The sequence below is a fragment of the Vidua chalybeata genome, chromosome 1 (assembly GCF_026979565.1).
Source record: "Vidua chalybeata isolate OUT-0048 chromosome 1, bVidCha1 merged haplotype, whole genome shotgun sequence".
Taxonomy (NCBI): Eukaryota; Metazoa; Chordata; class Aves; order Passeriformes; family Viduidae; genus Vidua; species Vidua chalybeata.
In genome coordinates, this window is record NC_071530.1 from 102,029,668 (window position 1) to 102,048,370 (window position 18,703).

General features: G+C 38.1%; 1 protein-coding gene across 1 annotated transcript; it reads right to left on the bottom strand.

Annotated features, from left to right (window-relative positions):
• Positions 1-1,470: 1,470 nt before the first annotated feature.
• On the bottom strand, positions 1,471-15,932 carry NDUFV2 (NADH:ubiquinone oxidoreductase core subunit V2). The gene is made up of 8 exons (XM_053939386.1): positions 15,759-15,932; positions 14,673-14,735; positions 8,993-9,055; positions 8,792-8,908; positions 7,084-7,252; positions 5,765-5,874; positions 4,945-5,021; positions 1,471-4,041 (listed from the first exon to the last, which is right to left on the bottom strand). The coding sequence occupies exons 1-8, from the start codon at positions 15,798-15,800 to the stop codon at positions 3,948-3,950; spliced, it is 735 nt and encodes a 244-aa protein (XP_053795361.1). The 5' UTR covers positions 15,801-15,932; the 3' UTR covers positions 1,471-3,947.
• Positions 15,933-18,703: the final 2,771 nt, after the last annotated feature.

Here is an 18,703-nt window from a genome sequence, read left to right on the forward strand (position 1 = left end):
CATGGTATTATACATGGATCCACATGGTAAAACATGACAGGCTACAGGTGTGGCCTGCATTGTGATACTGGATTTTGATCCTTGTGCATGAGTAGTGTGGAGTTCCAGGAATTTGGTGTGTGTTGGGTGTTCATAACCAGACGCTGAGGTAATGGGGAAGGGGTCTCATGAGCAATATCTGCAGCAGCAGATGTTAAGATCTGATAATAATATATGTCAGTAACTGGAAAAAATACTGTTCTTTAAGCTTTTTGAAAGAACTACTGTTTGGACTAACAAAAATCATCAGTCAGTTGACTGCTAGTTGCTACCCCTACATTAATTTCTTGCCCTTGTTGCCAGCAGCCCCTCCCTTTTATGTCTAGCACAACTGCAAGATGGTTTTGTAGCTGCATGGCGTTGGTGTGATTAGGACTTCCCTTGATCTGCCCTGTGAACTACTGGTTTTCAGACTAACAGGTCCAGCATCTGGTTGAACTGTGTCATTGCTGAATCTGAAGGACTGAAAATTTCAGACTGCAGTACAAAAACCTGACACAAGAACTTGCAGGATGCCACACAGGTCAAAGCGTGTGCACCAGCCTCTAAGAGGTAACTGGCAGGTCAGCCTGTGGGGCCAGCAAATATCCTGCACAGGTGGAATGGGATTCACTGCTTCTCCCTATTTAATGACAGAACACTGTCCCAGATAACATTTTTCTAGCAGTGTGTGGTGGTAATGGAAATCCTTTCTGTTATCCAACATCACATACTTCATTGGGTATCTAGAATTCCCTATTACTCCACACTACCTTCACCAAAGGAAAGAATTGTCACCTCCCACTCTCATAGTCCAGTGGATTCTTTCTGGTGTCTTGTACTTCTGTGTCCTAAATCACATTTCCTTTCTCAAGGCTACCTATTTTAAAATCTTCTCAAGGTAGTCTTTATGTTTTCTTCCCCAGTTTCTTCTTTATATTCCACTTTTATAGAATTAATATAGTATGTGAGTTCTTTAATTTTTTGCCTCGTTCAAGGAGAGGAAAACAAGACCACTGAAACACAGAATCAGTTCTGTTGGTGCTACAGTAACAGTTTCAGGAATGTGTGGACTGGTGCAGTAGCTGACTCATTTTTGCTTAACTCACCACCCAGTATTCTTACAATCCAGGATATTAACGCTTGATCGAAACTGCAGAATTGCAAGTGTGCCATTATTTGACAGGTTAGTGCTACTGCCTAGAATTAATATTAGTGACCCTCTGCTATTGAGGATAATGAAAATTCTGTCCTGTTAATATTTGTTACCAAAAATGTCCTACTACAAATGTATATAGTAAAATACACATTTTTAATACTGGTAAAAGCAAGCACAAAATATTATCTACAGCTATTCAAAAACAGAACAGAGAACTGGGATGCATCAATTCTTGCACTATTCTGGAACTCTTTCATAATGATCACCTTGTTAATTCTCATCACAATCCTGCATAAGTTACCATTGTGAAAATAATTTACTGTATGTAGTAAACAGCTACATGTAACAATGCAGAATATGTATTTCTACTTGATATGTTTGAAATGTTTAAATTTCAACAAAACCTGAAATAACGCAAGATGTGATTTTTTTAAACCATTTAATACAATGATTGCCCAAACTTTTTTGAGGAGAAACCAGGACCATAAAGCCTCATATAACTGACGAATGAAGTGGGTAAGATGAGAGAGAACAGTTACTTTATTTGTCTACAATCATTTCATAGTCCTGTAGCTGCCTCCAGTACTCAATTTAAAGAGTGATGTATCAGATTTGTGCCATGCAGTAGGGATAATGTAAATTATCCTATTCAAGTGATTGGCAGATTCTCACATGTTACATCAAAATGACTGACAGCTTGTTTGTGGAACATCACTAACAATCTCCAAAATATGTGAACTGTGGGAAATATGTGAACTGTGGAGGTCCATGTTCTGCTCATAAGACAGACATCAAAATTGTCACATGCAGATGGAATAAACTGGGGAGAAAAGTGCTATAAGGCCACAAATGCTCTCTGGCTTAAAAAATGGGGGGAGTCTGGCATTCAAGAGCTTTGTTTTTGTATAGTTGGATGTTTCAACCTTGGCAGGTCCAAAACTGTGTTTCCCTTCAACACGATTGTGCAATCCCGTGGGATTTCACTGTTACATACCAAACCATGAATAACTGTAGCACAGTATCGTTCCACAATGCATGCAACATCCTCACTTATATTCAGCATGTATTTCAAAGGTTAGAATAAGGTAAGGCTGTATGAACTAGAATACAATTTTGCTGTTAAAATGGAACAAACACTGTAGTCAGACTGGGATACTAAAATGAGTCTGTCTTTGCATCAAGATGTGAGATGCCGTCTGCCTCATCTCTTGTCTCTAGAAAAGTGCCACACAGTGCCAGATGCCTGGCCTGCTACAAGGCCTGAAGCTATTACAAACATGGAGTGACCTTTCAGAAGAGCATTTAGAGACTTCAAATGACATGTACTATTTTCTTCTGTGCACTGTGTTCTGGACTACAAGACTTTTTTTCATGCTTGTTTGGAAACTGCTTCACTCATGAGTTGTACATATGTATTGGATTTTCTTTTCCATTTGTATGCAATTCAATTATTTCATTTTAGAAATATAGTAATATGGAAGAGATAGCAAGTTCCTCATACAAATGATTTACAGATATATTATGTTCCCAGAACTACCAACAGTAATACTGCTTTTTTAATGGCATGTGAAGGAACTTCACAGAGCATGTTGAAATAAAAGCGGTGTATCAACAGACTACACAAGATAGCCATTATGCAGGCAATCTGTAAAGACAGAATTTAACTCCAAAGAGGGAGAATAGTTCGGTGAAGTACTATTAATCAGACTATCAAAACAAACTAAATATAATATAGAATAAAATTATAAATTATACAGTTAAGCTTCATCTATCTCATCAGTTGTAATGCAAATATAAGTTCCATGACAGATTTGAGATGAGGCAGACACAGGATGGTCTAAGGTGACTGATGTGTCCACATTTCCTAATTTACATGGAAATGTATGTCTGTATAGCTAAAGTATTTGCCCAGTTTTATAAGTATAGGTATGAAGTGTCAGTATGCACTCAGTTTTTTAAAAAACTATCTTCAGATTTTTTATACTGAAAGAAATTCCTCAATTTCACACAGATTAGTTCTTGAAAGTAGCTGGTGCACAGGTAATAAGGTCAAAGAAGGATCTGTGAATCAAAGATCCAGTGTCAGATATTATTACCCTTAAGCACATGCTGAACTGTTTTGGTATATTCTGTCTTCCCCCAACTCCATATGTTGTCTGTACTAAATAAACTTGCACAGGAAATTAGTTGGTTTTTGTTGCTATTAATTCTTTTAGTAGAATACTGCTGCTCTTTGGGGCTTTACATTTTTCCTGATTACAGAATGATAGTAAGAAGAATTAAGCTTAAGAAGAACCACTTCTAACTGAACCTACAAGATTTTTTATACAATGTGGCTCAGATAACCTTTCTTGTTTGTTTGATTATAAATTGCTAATAAAAGTAACAGGATGAAGTTTTGTCAGATAATCTCCTTTCAATTTTGTTCCTTGTGCATTTGCCAGATTTGTAATTTAAGTTTGTTGCTTCTTCAAAGTGCTTTAGAAAAAGCTGAAAGAATTTTCAATGACAGATCAAAAGATGTAACTTTTCATCTCTCTTTGACCGTAAGTGGACACTTTCAGGGAGTCACTTTACACAGTCTACAGAACCACTTTTCTTACAATCTGGAATTATGATTAAATTCTGCTGTAGTTAAAACCACAGTAAGTTAGGCAGTCTAATTGCTGTTATTTTTCTTTTAAACCAAAACATTAGAATGTACATAATTTTACTGAGATTTAAGATACTTTATTCTTTTCAGACAGTTCATCTTATATTACAAAAATCCTTAGAGATCATCTCGTACTCCAAAACCTGGTCCTTTGGGTGGTTCAGTCAGGGAAGTAAGGCCACCAGCTGGCTCACAAGAAAAACGTCCACTCCTGAAAAATGAAAGTAGTTTATTCATTGCTGGTATTGATAATAACTCAGCTTCTGTTTAACTGCTGGATAGAAGACAGTCACAAATCACTTAAGGCTGAAGCCACTATTTTTGTTTTGTTCTTCCCATTTAACCTTCAGAAAAATGTGTGATGTAGCTGTTAAATTGCAAGGATTCTATATTCAAGTACTGACAAAAAAATTCATAAGTGAAATGCAAGCTAGGACCACTTGTTTTCTTTTATATCCATTTATAGGTTGGCCAGGCAGCATCAAACTTTATAATCACAGTTTTGTTATTGGTGCTTCCCTGTGTTTTTTTGAAACTGTATTGTTCTTGTATTCAAAGCATCTTTATAGAAACAATAGGAATAGGTAACACCCAAGTCAAATTAATTTCCCCATTGACACAAATGTAGGTGGGCTAACAAAGAACAGTGGGAAATAACAGATAAGAAAACTTCAGAAGTAACGCCCCTCTGACTAACTTACAGTCTTTGGTTTTTATCAGAAATCAGAAAAAACCAACACAACCAACAAACCAGCCAACCAGCAGAAATTTGTTGGTTTAAATGATCTAGACAAAAATTCCAACAGGTGACATCATTCACCTATTAAATACTAAGACAAATCAGAATTCATGTTTTCACATTTCATTCTCATCTGGTCAGTCATCAAGAACATGCAAATTCTCAGCTCTTTCCAGTTTGTTTTGACTTTGAATGCATGCACTTCTGTTCAATAAATTAATTAATGCTTTTTAGCTGTAGGCTGTGAACTCAAATCACTGGAAAAGTAATTTAGTTTCTCAGAAGAATCACCCTTTGTGTAGGTGACCAATATAATATAGGTAATTTATAAATACAGGCAATTATATATTTTAGCTTATTATAAACATAGCATACCTTGGGCCTGGTTTGGGAACTTTGCCAGCCTTTAGCTCATCAATTATGTCTTCAATATCTTTGGGTGTCAAATCTTCCTGTAAAACAAAAAAATTAAATCACTGACAAAACTGAGAGAGTCATCAGTTACGCTAAATGCAGCACTTCAAATTTATCAGATCAGTGTGACCCTAGCACAGGTAATTTTGATCCTATCCATTAACACACATAGTGGTTTAAAGAATGAGGGAAATTGAAAAGTCTGCTGTCATTTTAATGTTGAGACTTTATTTCCTGTGTAGTTGCAGAAATTAATGTTAAAACAAACAATGCTGATACAGGCCAAGGGTTTGTGTTTTCAGCTTCCTGATATTAGGGAGCTGGATCTCTGCCTACCCACTACACATATGCCATGACACATGATGTGTGTCATGCAGAATGGTGTTGGCTGCAACAAAAAAATTTTGGGTACAGTTCAAGACAACACTTCTTACATTAGTCCATACTTTCCAACAGACTGCTTTAAAATGCTTTCAAAAGCTTATCAAATACCTATTTTAAAGTTCCAGATTTACAGGCAGACCACAATCACAAAAATCACAGAAATCACTCCTCTTGTATAATAAAGACAGTAACTGAAATGAAAAATACACTCATACACCTGATACAAATGAAGTTTTCCAGCAAGAGGGCAAGAAACTAAAAGATGCTGTAAGGAAAGGAGCTGTTCCTGTCAACAGGAATTGGAAAACTGACCACAACTTCACAATCTGGAACAACTGAAAAATACAGGTAAGCCAGCAAAGAAGATTAATAATTTAAAAGAGAATGCAGTACTTACATAGTAATTGTCATTTATTTGTACCATTGGTGCGTTTACACAAGCACCTAAACATTCCACTTCTATCAGCGTGAAGAGCTTATCGGGTGTTGTTTCTCCAACTTTAATACCTAAATCAATAAATTAATTAGGCTCAGCAATGGTTATGAACAAGAGTAATGAAGCATAAATCTAAGTGCTCCAGGGACATTGCATTACTTGTAGTTGGGCCTTAAAAGCATTTGCAAAGTTAAACTCCTTTAAATGAGTCCAAAATGTTTCCATTAAACAGAAGTTTCTAATAAACGATTAAGTCAGTTTTCAGATACATTTCTGAGACCTTGTTTACAGGTATGAATCACTGAAAAATAACCATGAAATGACAATTCTAAGAAATACAACAGATCTACTCAAGAACATTTTAGTAATCAATACAATAAAATGAAAAAATAGGGACACATAGCTTTTATGTGCTGATAGGAAATGCATTAATTTACAGTCTTGAATATTCCCAAATTAACCAACGTCCAAATACTGTTAGCTACAAATTCAGAAACTCGAGTTTATACACAAAAGATGATTTACCAAACTGTACACATACTTAGGATCCATGGCATCTTACTATTCTACTGCTACAGATACAGACCTTCCCCAAGAGGTTAGTCCAAGTAACATCTCAGGGGCTGATCTCTACAAAATATTCCATGGAAGGAAGAATACTGAAAGGCCATTTTCCTCCATTTACTAGTAGGAAGGGGTTGGAAATAATGACAGTTTTAAGTAAGGCCTGTCTCATTAAAAACTACAGAATCATCCTTACTCTTTGATTTCTCAAGCTGAGAGTTTCAGTTTAAATTAAGCTATCTATGCAGTAACAAGACATTTCATCTAAATATGCCTTTTTTTCAGACAACAGAGTATATGAAATGACAGATAATAGGCAGCTGTTCTGCAGCTCTTATCCCTGGTTCTTAGAAAAAGTTAACAAACGTTTTCATATCAGGGGAAGTATTGTCAGTTGCTGATCTTACCCTCTCTTCTCCCCATAACCACTCAAAAAGGAGGGAAAAACCCCAACCCACACACAAAACCCCTGAGTACTCCTTACGTCCCATGATGCACCATCCTCAATTGATTTCTCCCATGGAGAGAATTCATAAATTATGTTAACATCATGTTATCATCCAGAGGGACCTTGACAGGGTAAAGAGGTGGGCTCATGTGAACCTTATGAAGTTGAACAAGGCCAGTTTTTTCTTCCACTATATGAAGAATTTTACTTTAGTATCATTAAACAAAGGTAAAAAAAAATACAAGTGTATTACAAATTTGTGTCATACCAAGTTTCTTCTTAATGGCTTCTAAAATGCTGTCAGAGTCTCGCAGCATGCATGGCGTGGTGGTGCAGACCTGAATGTGGTATTTCCCAACAGGTTTGCGATTGTACATGGTGTAGAAGGTTGCTACTTCATAGACTCTCATGGGAGGCATTTCTAAAACTTCAGCAACCTGTGATGGGCAAAAACATGCTATATTGAATTCTCAGAGGGCAGCAGTAAAGGCAATTAGCAAACCATTTCAGTGAAGTCACCTGTCCTGTTTGCAGTAACAGGTAGGTAAGAGGGTGGGGTGGGTATCAAAGCACAAATGTATTCCAAGTGCAAAGACCAGACACCTGAGTTCTCTGACTGGCATCACCCTGCTTGAGCACAAACTCTGCTAAGCTGTGGATCAGCACAGCGAGGAGCTCGAGTCAGCTCCCCTCCAGCATCTCTTGTCAGACGCAAGGGGATGTGAGGAGTCAGCTGGGTTTGGGCTTTCCTTGTCAGCTCCAGCTCACACTGCACTTGGGCTGTGTCAATGAACCAACCCGTACGAGCCTGCCCACACTAATCCATGAAAGCCTTTAGCTAAGGAATACTTGTAAGCTGGTACTGTGCTTATCTAATTCATACAGAGCAGGTTCTGTGCCACACCAGGGCTACATCTGCAGATTCCTGTCACAGCTAATAAGTAGGGAGTGGAGCATGATCTCCATGGAGCCAGTTCTCCTGCAAGTATCCCTGATCTCATTATCATTGAACCCTGGCAAACTGCTCAAGTTGAGAACTGGCTCTGGTTTCAACAGAGTAACTGTTTTACGTTCCAGTTTCTCTAGCAGGCAAATAACAAATAATGGAAAATATTTGTCGTTTTAAACATAATATCAACCTGAAACTTAAATAAACTAATATACACTGCCAGCATTAATCCTATGCTGTAGAAACTGTAGTTGCCTTTCTTTAAATGTTCATTCACCTCCTTCAGTCATTTCTCTAACGCTCACAATCCTCACCTTAAATTGAATTTACAACTTTACACTTTAAAATTGATGATATGCCAGATGGTAACAGAAAGTACAACAGATTTATTCATATGAATATAAACCAGATTTTTTTATTTCTTGGTATTTGGTTACTGTCATGCAGCCTCTCACTTTGGAACAGTGTAGTTGTTTGCCTGGTTATTTTGAAACAATTTTAATAATTAACCTGACAAGTCTTCCAGTCACTTGCTGTGAGGTGTTACTCAACACTCCTGACATCTACTACACTAACACTGCCCTGCAGAGTCCTTACAGATCTAGAGATTAAGTATAATCCAGGCAATGTGTGAAATGCCATTAATCTGGGAGGAAGAAAACTCCAACCGACATTACCTTTCTTTTCTTCCCCCACATTCAGCAGTGAACAAAATCAAGTTTCTGTTCCTAATTCTACAATCACTCTGGGAGAAGAGCCTATCTGAATAGGTTTTATCTAATTTTCTATTTCTTCTGCCTGTAGTTTCTAGTAATGGGCTAATATTGTATAAACAGAGCCCTGAGTTTTCTGCATTAGTTTTTCCTTTTATTTTTAAAAATGTAGTCTCATAGGGAATTCTCACAATACTGCACCACATGTAAATTCCCATGTTTGTAAGCTTTAATTAATTAATGTTAATATTCTAGTAAGATATTGAAAGAAAACAATAAAATTTATGCTTGAAAGATAATCAAGTACTAAATACCTTGTTCATAGCTGATATGGGCAGCCATCCATGCTGTCTTTGGGCCAAATCCAGTACTGCCATGACAGCTGCAGACTTGTGTCCCTCTGGGTAGTTGTTTATGATCGCTTCTATTCGCTTGTTAAGGGAAAAGAAGGAAAACAAATCAGTACTGCTCTAAAGATAAAGTCTGTGTATTGAACTTTTTTTTTGTCTGCATACCTTTAGATTTTCAGGTGTGAACTCAAATGGAGTATCTGGATTGTTTTCAGGACTATCTCTATGCTTCAAGAAAAGAAGAAAAACATGTAAAAATGGGTTGTTAGAAAATTATTCAGGACATGTTTACTGTGGTAAAATACCTTCTTGTTACACAGTTACAGTTGAGCTCCTTGAATAAAAACTATATATTCCACATACAAATGTTATAGTACTAAAGTGATTAAATATATTTGGGAAAGTTATCAAAAATATTGATAATTATTTCATCACTCTTAAAAATCATGATCTATTCCCATTACTTCTTATTAAAGAAATAATTTACTGAGAAATACATGAAATTATATATTGATAAAATGTATGGTGTTGTTATCAAAATACATATTTTTAACACTGTTAATACAGTTTGATTATTATGTTCAAATTTACAATAGCCAGAGTAAGAATGCTCTGGTTAATACCTTAATAAACACGAGACTAAAACAACAGTTCATTTTTCCTTTATCATGAAACATTAATTAAAAAAAAACTCCACAATTCATCAAGAAGTTTGGTGTAGAATTAAAATATTTGCACATTCAAACACATCATTAATCTATTTTAATATATTATTTTGCTTTGTAACGGATTTTAACATTTTCATTTTATATACAATTCTGAATCAAAATGTAAGAAGCAGAATTTTGAATCAGTATTGCCAAAATAAGGTATTCTAACAAGTTATTTTTAAGATGGTCTTCTAGGGAAACATCAATTTTTAATTATTTCTTCTATATTCAGAAAATACACATTTGGAGGTCTTGAAAAAAGTAATCTTTTCCTGTAATAAAATCTTAGTTCTGATGAAAATCCTCTTCCACCAGAAAATGTTCCTGCACAGAATTTTTAGCTGTCTGTAAGCAGCTCATTTTGGTTTCCTTTAAGCACCTAGAGTTAAGTTTAATTCCAAACTTCACATGGTTTTCAAATTGAGAAAATTTCAAATCAAAGGGAAAGTTTGTGGGAAAATACAAGCTATACTTGAGGTTTGATGTTAAAAGTAATCCACAGCTAGCCAATAATAAAAGCTTTAGAAGTGTATTTAAAACAAAGAAGCCCCCTCTACTGACTTCCACTTGCATCATTTCCTCCAGTAACCGAGGGTGATTTTGCAGTTGCCACACTACACTCTTCTTACTAAGCAGCAATGATTTAATGAAAGGATTTAATGAAAACCTTAGCATTGCCAAGACACTTGCATACTGAAGTGAAGTATCATCAGTGAAGACCTTGGGACATGTGTGGTCCACAGCTATTCTCGGATTTAGAAATTTTAATATGGAAATATTGCAAGGGCAAATACTTGAATTACATCTGTTGGTCTGTCCAGGGATTACCTTTGCTTATCCTGTCTATATCCCAAAGCAGACAATATGACTGCCACCGTCAGTTTGAAAGCATTGTGCCCTCACCACAGTTTCAAGTCCAATATAAAACTAGCGTTGATAAATCACCAAGGACGATTTTCCTATAAGAACAGGAATTACAGAAAGATGAATGATTTTGAACACACTAATATTTTATTTAGTGTTAATTTCTTGCTTATTGTGCGCTTTACAACATAAAAGAGGAACATGATTCCCATTATTTCAGACTGACCCTTCCAGATAAAGGATTTGATGACTCTTATTTAGTCTTGGTGAGTGTTTTCTACCAATTTTATTGGTAGAAAAAGAGTCAAAAAAGCTCTCAAAAAGAGGCTGATGGAGAAAAGACTGATTGGAAATACTGTACAACTTTTATTACTTTTTCCCTTACAGACCTTTCCATGTCTTAGCTGCACAGATCAATTCCACAATTCATGGTAAGTATTTCCATAACTTAGCTTTTCCTTCTCAAATCTGCATGCCTATTTTGCTAGTATTTTGCCTTCTGTAGCTATTTGATAGTTAGCAATTGTACTTCGTCTCAACTGCTTTTGCAAATAAATGTATTTATTAAAATTTCCCTCTTTGTCTGGAGCAGCTGTTCTTTTCAGTGTATCATCTGTAAACTGATATCCTTAAATGCCCTACATGTGAAGAGGAATAATAAAGACTTTATATTGGAAGATACAGGTATAGCTGTAACAAGGTTTCATGACATATTGTAAAGGCTATAGCAGAGGTGAGCAATAAATAAGCCATGCCACCTTTTATATTCTCTGTTTTCCTGAAAGGACTTCATCTAATTCTGGGCCATGGAGAGTTTGGTAGTTTTCATCAAGAGCTTACACAGTTCTAGGACTCCTGAGCAGTTAGGAATTTATATGTTCTCTAGTCTTACATTTGTCTGACAACATGCCATTTATCTGAGACCTGCATGCATTGACATGCTCCTAAATGACATGGGTGCACTTCCACGTGTTTTTTTAGGATACAGATTTTAGAGAGCAAGATCAGAAATAAGGATACAGTATTGGAAAGAGTACTGTTTTAAATTACAGAGTGGTTGAAGTTGGAAGGAACCTCTGGAAGTCACCTGGGTCAAACTCCCCTGCTCAAGCAGGGACACACAGAGCTGCTTGCCCAGGACTGTGTCCAAATGGCTTCTTCTGAATTTATCCAATAATGGAAACTCCATAACCTCTCTGGGCAACCTGTGCCAGTGCTCTGTCACCCTCATAATGAAAAAGTGCTTCCTGATGTTCTCTGAGGCCATTGCCTCTGGTCTTGTCACCTGGCACCACTAAAATGAGTCTGGCTCTGTTCTTTCTCTGTTCTCCCCCCATACAAGTCTTTTTCCAAGTCTCTTCTCATGCTCCCCAATTTCCCAAAGTCTTACAGACATTTTCATTCCATTCATACATTGACTGTATCACAGTTCTATTGCAGAACAGAGCCTATTTAAGTAGGAACACCTTCACTGCAAAGGCTACCCAAGCCACAGATGCCAGTGCACTCCCATGGAAGCCACTAAGGCTCATATTCTTTTTGCTACACCAACCTGGGCCATTTTATTATTATGCTTTCTTTTTTCCCAGTGATCTAATCATCTGTCTTTCTTGACACAGAAAATTATTCAAGAGCACTGAAGAATTAAAACAGAATAGTTAGAATAATTTCGTTTCCATGTATACTGCAAGAAAGTTGGCCTAAAACTTGACCTATGCCCTATGGTAAACACCAGTCCAAAGCACTGAAACCAACATGAGAGAACTGGGGGTCTGCAGGGGCAATGTTTAGGGCAACAACCTGTTCAGAATCCATATCGAATCAGCACTGAAAAAATATGTATTAGTCCTCCTCTAAAGGGAAAGTACCTTACGTTCACTACTCCAACAGAACTCAAGATATAAACCCCTCTAAGAATGGTGGAAGTGCTCTCAAACCCAAGTATCTCACTGACCAACGGCACAAGTAACTAAAACTTGAATACAGCAATTCTTCAGCCTTTTGTGCTGAACATCCTGTGCAGCCCTATGACAAAGCCCACATTAGGGCTGTTGATGTGTTAAGGAAACTCAGTCCATGCATTGAAAACAATAAAGTAGAAGAGCCAAGTTTTAGCTGTTAAGAGGGCTAAAATCAGGTAGAAGAGAAGCAAAGAGAATGCATGTTTCAATTAAAAAAGGCAATCATAATAAATGTCTCTGGAATCAGGCCTTCTCTAGCCATCAGAACGTAGAGGTTTGGAGCATTGCTCTTACATGCCCATGGGCAAACAATCTACCTAATTTTGTACCTGATATCCTCTCACTGGAAGCATGATGTAGCTGCCTGTGATGGCACCTAGTTGAATTTAATGATTGAGAGAAAGGCTCTTTCTGGGTGTTTCAGAATACAAAGGCATTTCAGCCGAAGTTCTCTTATTTCTGTGTGTTTCTGCTAACATGTAACATGTTTGCAAAGAGAAACACAGGCATACAAATCAGAAATGCCTTTTAATAATAGATTTTATGACAACCAGGTCCCTTGCTAGCCTGTCCTCTGCTATTACAACACAAATACACTGCATGCATTTACCTTCCTCATGTATAGATTTTATACATGAGAAGTGCAAGAAGAAGCAGCAATAAGCTTTGTAAAACAAACCCATGACATTTGTGTGTAAACTGACACACTAAGAGGACCACCACAACAGGTTTGAGTTACTCCCATTAGCCCTGCACAAGCAGTTTTTAAACTTTTGACACTTCTGCTTGTAATTAAAAAAAACTAAAACTTTAAATTTTGTTTCCCTTTACAGAAATCCAGGGGGAGTCCAATTTTCTGATTGTATATGAACACCTTATGTTGATGAAAATAATGCCTTTGTCTCAAACCAGCAGGACAAATTCCCCTTGAAATCTGCCATTTTAAGTAGCATCTGGAATTTAATTAGGGCAAACAAGTACACACACACATATAGTGACATCCAACTCTCTTCTTCCCATTACCTTTTACTTCAGAGAAGAACAAATATTACTTTTTAAAAAACAAAAACTGAGAAAAAAAAAAAAAAAAAAAAACCAAGAAAAAACCAAACCCCCAGAGAACCAAGTTCTTATGCTCCTTTAGCAAAAATTCTGCTGTGGAATAAGTCATCAATGATGCTATTAAATAAACCTCTGCAAAGCACTCAGCTTTTCTACTTGCCTTTCTCTGTTATCAGGCTCCTCCCTGTAGCAAATAATTTAAACAATTATATAAATCTTGAATTTAAAAGCTATCTAGCTTCATATGTCAGACATAGCAGCCATTAGGGTGCCAAAGACATATTTTGCCTGTCTTCACCAACTTCCAACTACACTTAAGTTTTCTAAATTGCCAGACTACAGCATTTCCTCTACTCCTTGAACACTAGCTCTTATCCTGTAAATCACCAATTCCTGCTCAGATTTCTGGAAAAGTACACAAAGCATATACTGAGATCTTATTAACTTCATTTTATGATTAAAGCTGTAGAGACAGCTGCAGAAAGGAAAGGACAGCTAGAATCCTGAGCACCTGTTTTCAACAGTGGTCAACTCTCTAGTAAAGGGCTGATTTTTTACCAAGTGTTGGGAAAATGCCAAATTATTCAGCTGTTAAACTGCAGACCATCTAAAGCTCTGAATGGAGCAGAATGGGACAAAATACACACTCTGTTGAGATGCTTCAGGTTCTCTTCAGAGGTAGACAGACAACACAGCTGCTTTACACACTTAAATTCAAGGGTTTTTTTACTTTTTGCAATTACTGATACTGTTTATGCCTTTTATGACAGTGCTTAATGGCCTCAATTACGACTCATTGTACCACCTGCCGTATCACACAGAACATGAACAAGAACTGTACTTTTCAACCCCTGTAAACACAGCTACAACCTGAGCCCATGGGTAATTCTGCAGCAATTTCAGAAAGCAAGAAACTGCACCTGCAAGAAGTTTAACGAGATTCAATTACAAACTCAACTAAAATAAATAAAGGAAACAAGAACTGGTTTATAATGAAATAAAGTTTAAGCAAAGTCTCATCTGCAATCACACACGAATTATAGAGCATTTTCACTATATAAGTCAAGAAACACAAGAGGCAAAAACTAAAATAAAACCTAAAATAAAACTCCATTACAATTCCAATAAAAGGTTCTATAGAAAAAAAACCTCTTCTTTGTAAATGCCAGTAGGTTTCTACGCAGATTTGAAAAAGCACATGCCAAACTCTTGTGACCCATCCCCCTTACAGTAAAACAGATTATTTACCACAAATAAGGCTCCAGTGGCATTGCGCTCTGCCGTTCCATGCAAGTATCGGATCTGTCTTGCCTACAAGCAAAATACAGCGTTACTAATGCACATACTGCTCCTGGCTGCTCTCAGAACCAGTCTGATTTCCAACTGTAAGCCAGTAATTCTACTGCCATCACTAATAAATTAAAATAAGACAAGAAGAGACTATTAAGGGCTCTCCTGCACTATTAGGAGAGTAGATCTCTCCACTGCTGCCTTGACCAGTTCGAACAATGTAGAAATAAAGGATTTAGCTCTGCTACTGCTTAATTTAAGTGCCTTGAACACAAATTCTCATCCAACATTTCATGAAGAATTTTCCAATTTGTGACTTTACATCCTATCTGCTATAAAGTTTGCAGAAACCACCACTGCTACTGAAGTTCTCCTCCAGTAAGCATTTGCAAGCTTCTTCAGCTTTTATCGAACCAAACGCTGAGAACTGGCACAAGAGGGCAAATGTAAACACAAACGTGAAGAACGAACAGAACACAAGTTCTGTTCAGCTATCCTCTGTACTCTCTGACATGCCAGAACAGATCAATATTTCTAGATTCTGGCCGGTATTAGTAAGATTTGATAATTTTACCGCAAGTATTTATTCTATTAAAATTAATTTTATATTAAATTACATTTCTTTTTATACTTAATTCTTGAGCAATTGTGAGCTTTCTTAAAGTAGAATCACAGAATGCTTTAGGATGAAAGGGACCTAAAGATCACGCCGTTCCAATCCCCTGACATGGGCGGGGACACCTTGCACTAGACCAGGCTGCTCAGAGTCCCATCCAACCCGGCCCGGAGCGCTCCCAGGGATGGGACAGGTCATTTGACAGGGAAAGGCTGCAACCATCCTGTGACACTTCACTGCGGGTGCACCTGCGCGATCCGCTGCTAGAAACACTGAGCTGGTCAGGCCGTCTTTGCAGAAGAGCCGTGACTGCGGGTGCGCGGTCCACAGACTCGCATTCCAGGCACCGACCTACCCCCAGGCCCCGCTTCCCCACGTCCCGCCGCGGCCTCCCCGACTCCCGGCCGGCGGTGGCAGGGAGCCCTTACCGAGCGAGCGGCCGCGGCGCGCAGGGCAGCGCACAGGAGCATGGCGGCGGCGGCAGGAGCACCGATCCCCGCTCCTGCTGCCTTTCCTTGTCCCGATCCCTCTCCTTGAGGCCTGGGCTCGCCCTCCGCCGCGCCGCGCCAAGGAGACCCGCAGCGCGCATGCGCGGGGCGCGCCCGCAGCGCGCGTGCCCGCTCTGGAAGCGGAGGCTGTCCCGGCTGTCCCTGCCCGCGGGGATCCCGGCCCGCCGGAGCGGCCCGGAGCCGCCAGCGAGCCCGGCCTCGAGGGTGCCTGAGCGTGTCCGCGCCAATTTCAGCCTCTCGTGGCACACACCAGCGTGGAGAAAACCGATTCCTTCCGAAACAAGAGTGGTGACAGCGGAATATCGCAGGAAGCTAGTGAGGTTTTTTTCAGTCCTGTGTTTCTCACCTTCCTGCCCACTTGTTTGGGGTTTTAATGTTTGGACTGCTTGCACCTATGTTTTGTCCTCCTTTAGGAAAAACAATAAACATTGATTGTCTTTTTGGCCTCTGATGAGCATTCTCGTATGACACCATAATCCAGTTAATACAGTAGAAATGCTGGAACCGAGGATCACAGAATCACAGAATGGTTTGGGTTGGAAGGGAACTTGGACATCATCTGGTTCCAAGCCCTGCCGTGGGCAGGGACATCTGCTAGGCCAGGCTGCTCAGAGTCCCATCCAGACTGGGAATGGGGCATCCACAATTTATCTGGGCTAGATGGGAGTAACAGGCTCTTCCTTAGGTGCAGCTGCTTCTTAGGAACGTGGTTCATAGGTCAATCCATCCTTGTGCAGAGCCTTGATCGTTCAGGTTTTGTGATGAGTGCAAATGTACTCTTTTCACTGTCAAATAAATGCACGTTTTTCGAATAGCAGCTAAGGAGGAAGTCTTTTATTCCGATGAGTACTCAGCATTCCAGATTGGCAAAGCATCACCAGATGTTCCAACATCTCTTACCATATCCTACTTCTCTCTGAGGAGGAATCTCCCCTGCAGTCCCCACCCTCTCATCTACCCTGGCTTTCAGTGGGGCAGCCTCATTAATTTAATGAATTTCACACTGAAAATCCATCCATGCATATTTTATTTTTTTACTAAAACTCTGATGATTTGCAAGTTGACACTGTGAGTAACAATTAATTTTAATAAGTATACAGCAGAACAAAAATTTAGCTTTCCTGACAGTGTTTTCCTTCATCCAAAGCATTAACTACCTTTTTCATCTTCTTACTTATGTTGAGAGACATAAAGTTTGTATAAACTTTCAAAAAGGCAGGATTAACTACGCTACAGCAAAATGAATTTTATTAAAAAGATTTCATGATTATGGTATGGATTTGTACTGACGAAATTGATCCCTCAGGGACAAAAGGCCAGGTTAGTGAGAACCACGGTGGCCATGCCTATGTGAGTGCACCTGAAAAAGAAAGGCTTCCTGTAAAGAAACCTGTGTGTATGGGGAGACAAGTGCCACGGTACATCTCAACAGAGATAGCTCTAGGGAAAACACAAAACATTGCACGTATTAGGACATTTTAGGATACATATTACTCTTTCAGATAATTGTATGTATACTTGCAGGGATATGTACATATGTGCACAGATACACTTGGGAGCTGTCAGTGTAATTTATGCCCTTTTAGCAGAATACTTTTCATTTGCACTGGGGATCAGGCAGGATGTGGCCCTAGCTCTGATTAGGTTACTGCCCTTTACATTTGGGTTCACTGTAGTCAGTGGTTGTGTTCCTGCTGCTTATTCATCATTTCCTCAATGCTGACAGATAGTATCAGCATTTGTAATTGAGGTACTGCTACCAGAATTTGATATTTTCATAAACCTAATTTTTTCACTTGCAATCAAATAATTAATTTCTGTGTTGTTGGATTTCTTTATTAGTATGCATTATGCCAAAGAATCGCTTTCAGGCTTTTGACTTAAATGGCAACAATAGTATTTAATTCAATTTCATTTAGTAGCTGTTACATTACTCTCCATTTTGAAATACAAAAATAAACAAATCAGCTTTCATTAATATTTAACCCATTATTCATGTACACATGTACAGGGATTCACTGTATATTTTCTGACATTCAGAAGTAGTACTTTCAGCCATAGCAGTACAACTAATATTAACCAATCATACATCAAAATGTTAGATTTTTATTATTTTAGAGTCACAGAATCATAACACAGTTAGAAGAGACCTTAAAGATCATCTAGTTCTAACCTCCCTTCAATGAGCAGAAACACCTTTCACTAGGCCAGGTTGCTCAGAGCCCCATCCAGCCTGGCCTGGAGCACCTCCAGGGATGGGGCACCCACAAATACATGCTCTAACATTAAGTAATATAATTAGTATGTAATTTGCAGTGTGGGGACTGTGAATGTTGGCAAGGCATTTGAAGAGATTCTTTTGAAAGCAAGTCATCTGAGAGAACCTAAAATATGTCAAATGATATCAGAGGCTTTTTATCCCATTAAAATACCTTTAATTAAGAGAAAAAATAAAGGCTATTAAGATCTCTCTGGTCTTAAAAAAAAAAAAAAACAACCCACAACTTGTTTATATACATTAGTATGTTTGTATTTAACCAGTAGAGAGATCTGTTTTAGGAAGTGTAAAAACACAGGGGACAAGCACAAGAGATCATATTAAATAATTAAGACCATAAAACATTGGAAAACAAAACATTCTCAGTTGCAATCCTCATGTTGCAGCACTATACAGAAAACTAACCTCTATACCCAGGAGTGTTTCAGATTAATAAATGCTGTTATCCTTTTGATACATTAGCTTTAATTAATCAAAAAATGATATGTACTAAGAGAAAAATTAGTGTAAAATATGACCTGAAACCCATTTCTGTAAGCAAAGTAGAGGCAAAGTGCCTTAACACACTCACCCAAACACTGTAAAA

Excerpts from the sequence above, each read along its gene's own strand:
- NDUFV2 (XM_053939386.1), bottom strand. The coding sequence starts at position 15,800 with ATGCTCCTGTGCGCTGCCCTGCGCGCCGCGGCCGCTCGCTCG. Across the intron at positions 5,875-7,083 it reads AGCCATTAAGAAGAAACTTG|GTATTAAAGTTGGAGAAACA; the intron begins GTATGACACAAA and ends TTATTGATTTAG. Across the intron at positions 4,042-4,944 it reads GTTCCCAAACCAGGCCCAAG|GAGTGGACGTTTTTCTTGTG; the intron begins GTATGCTATGTT and ends TTCATTTTTCAG.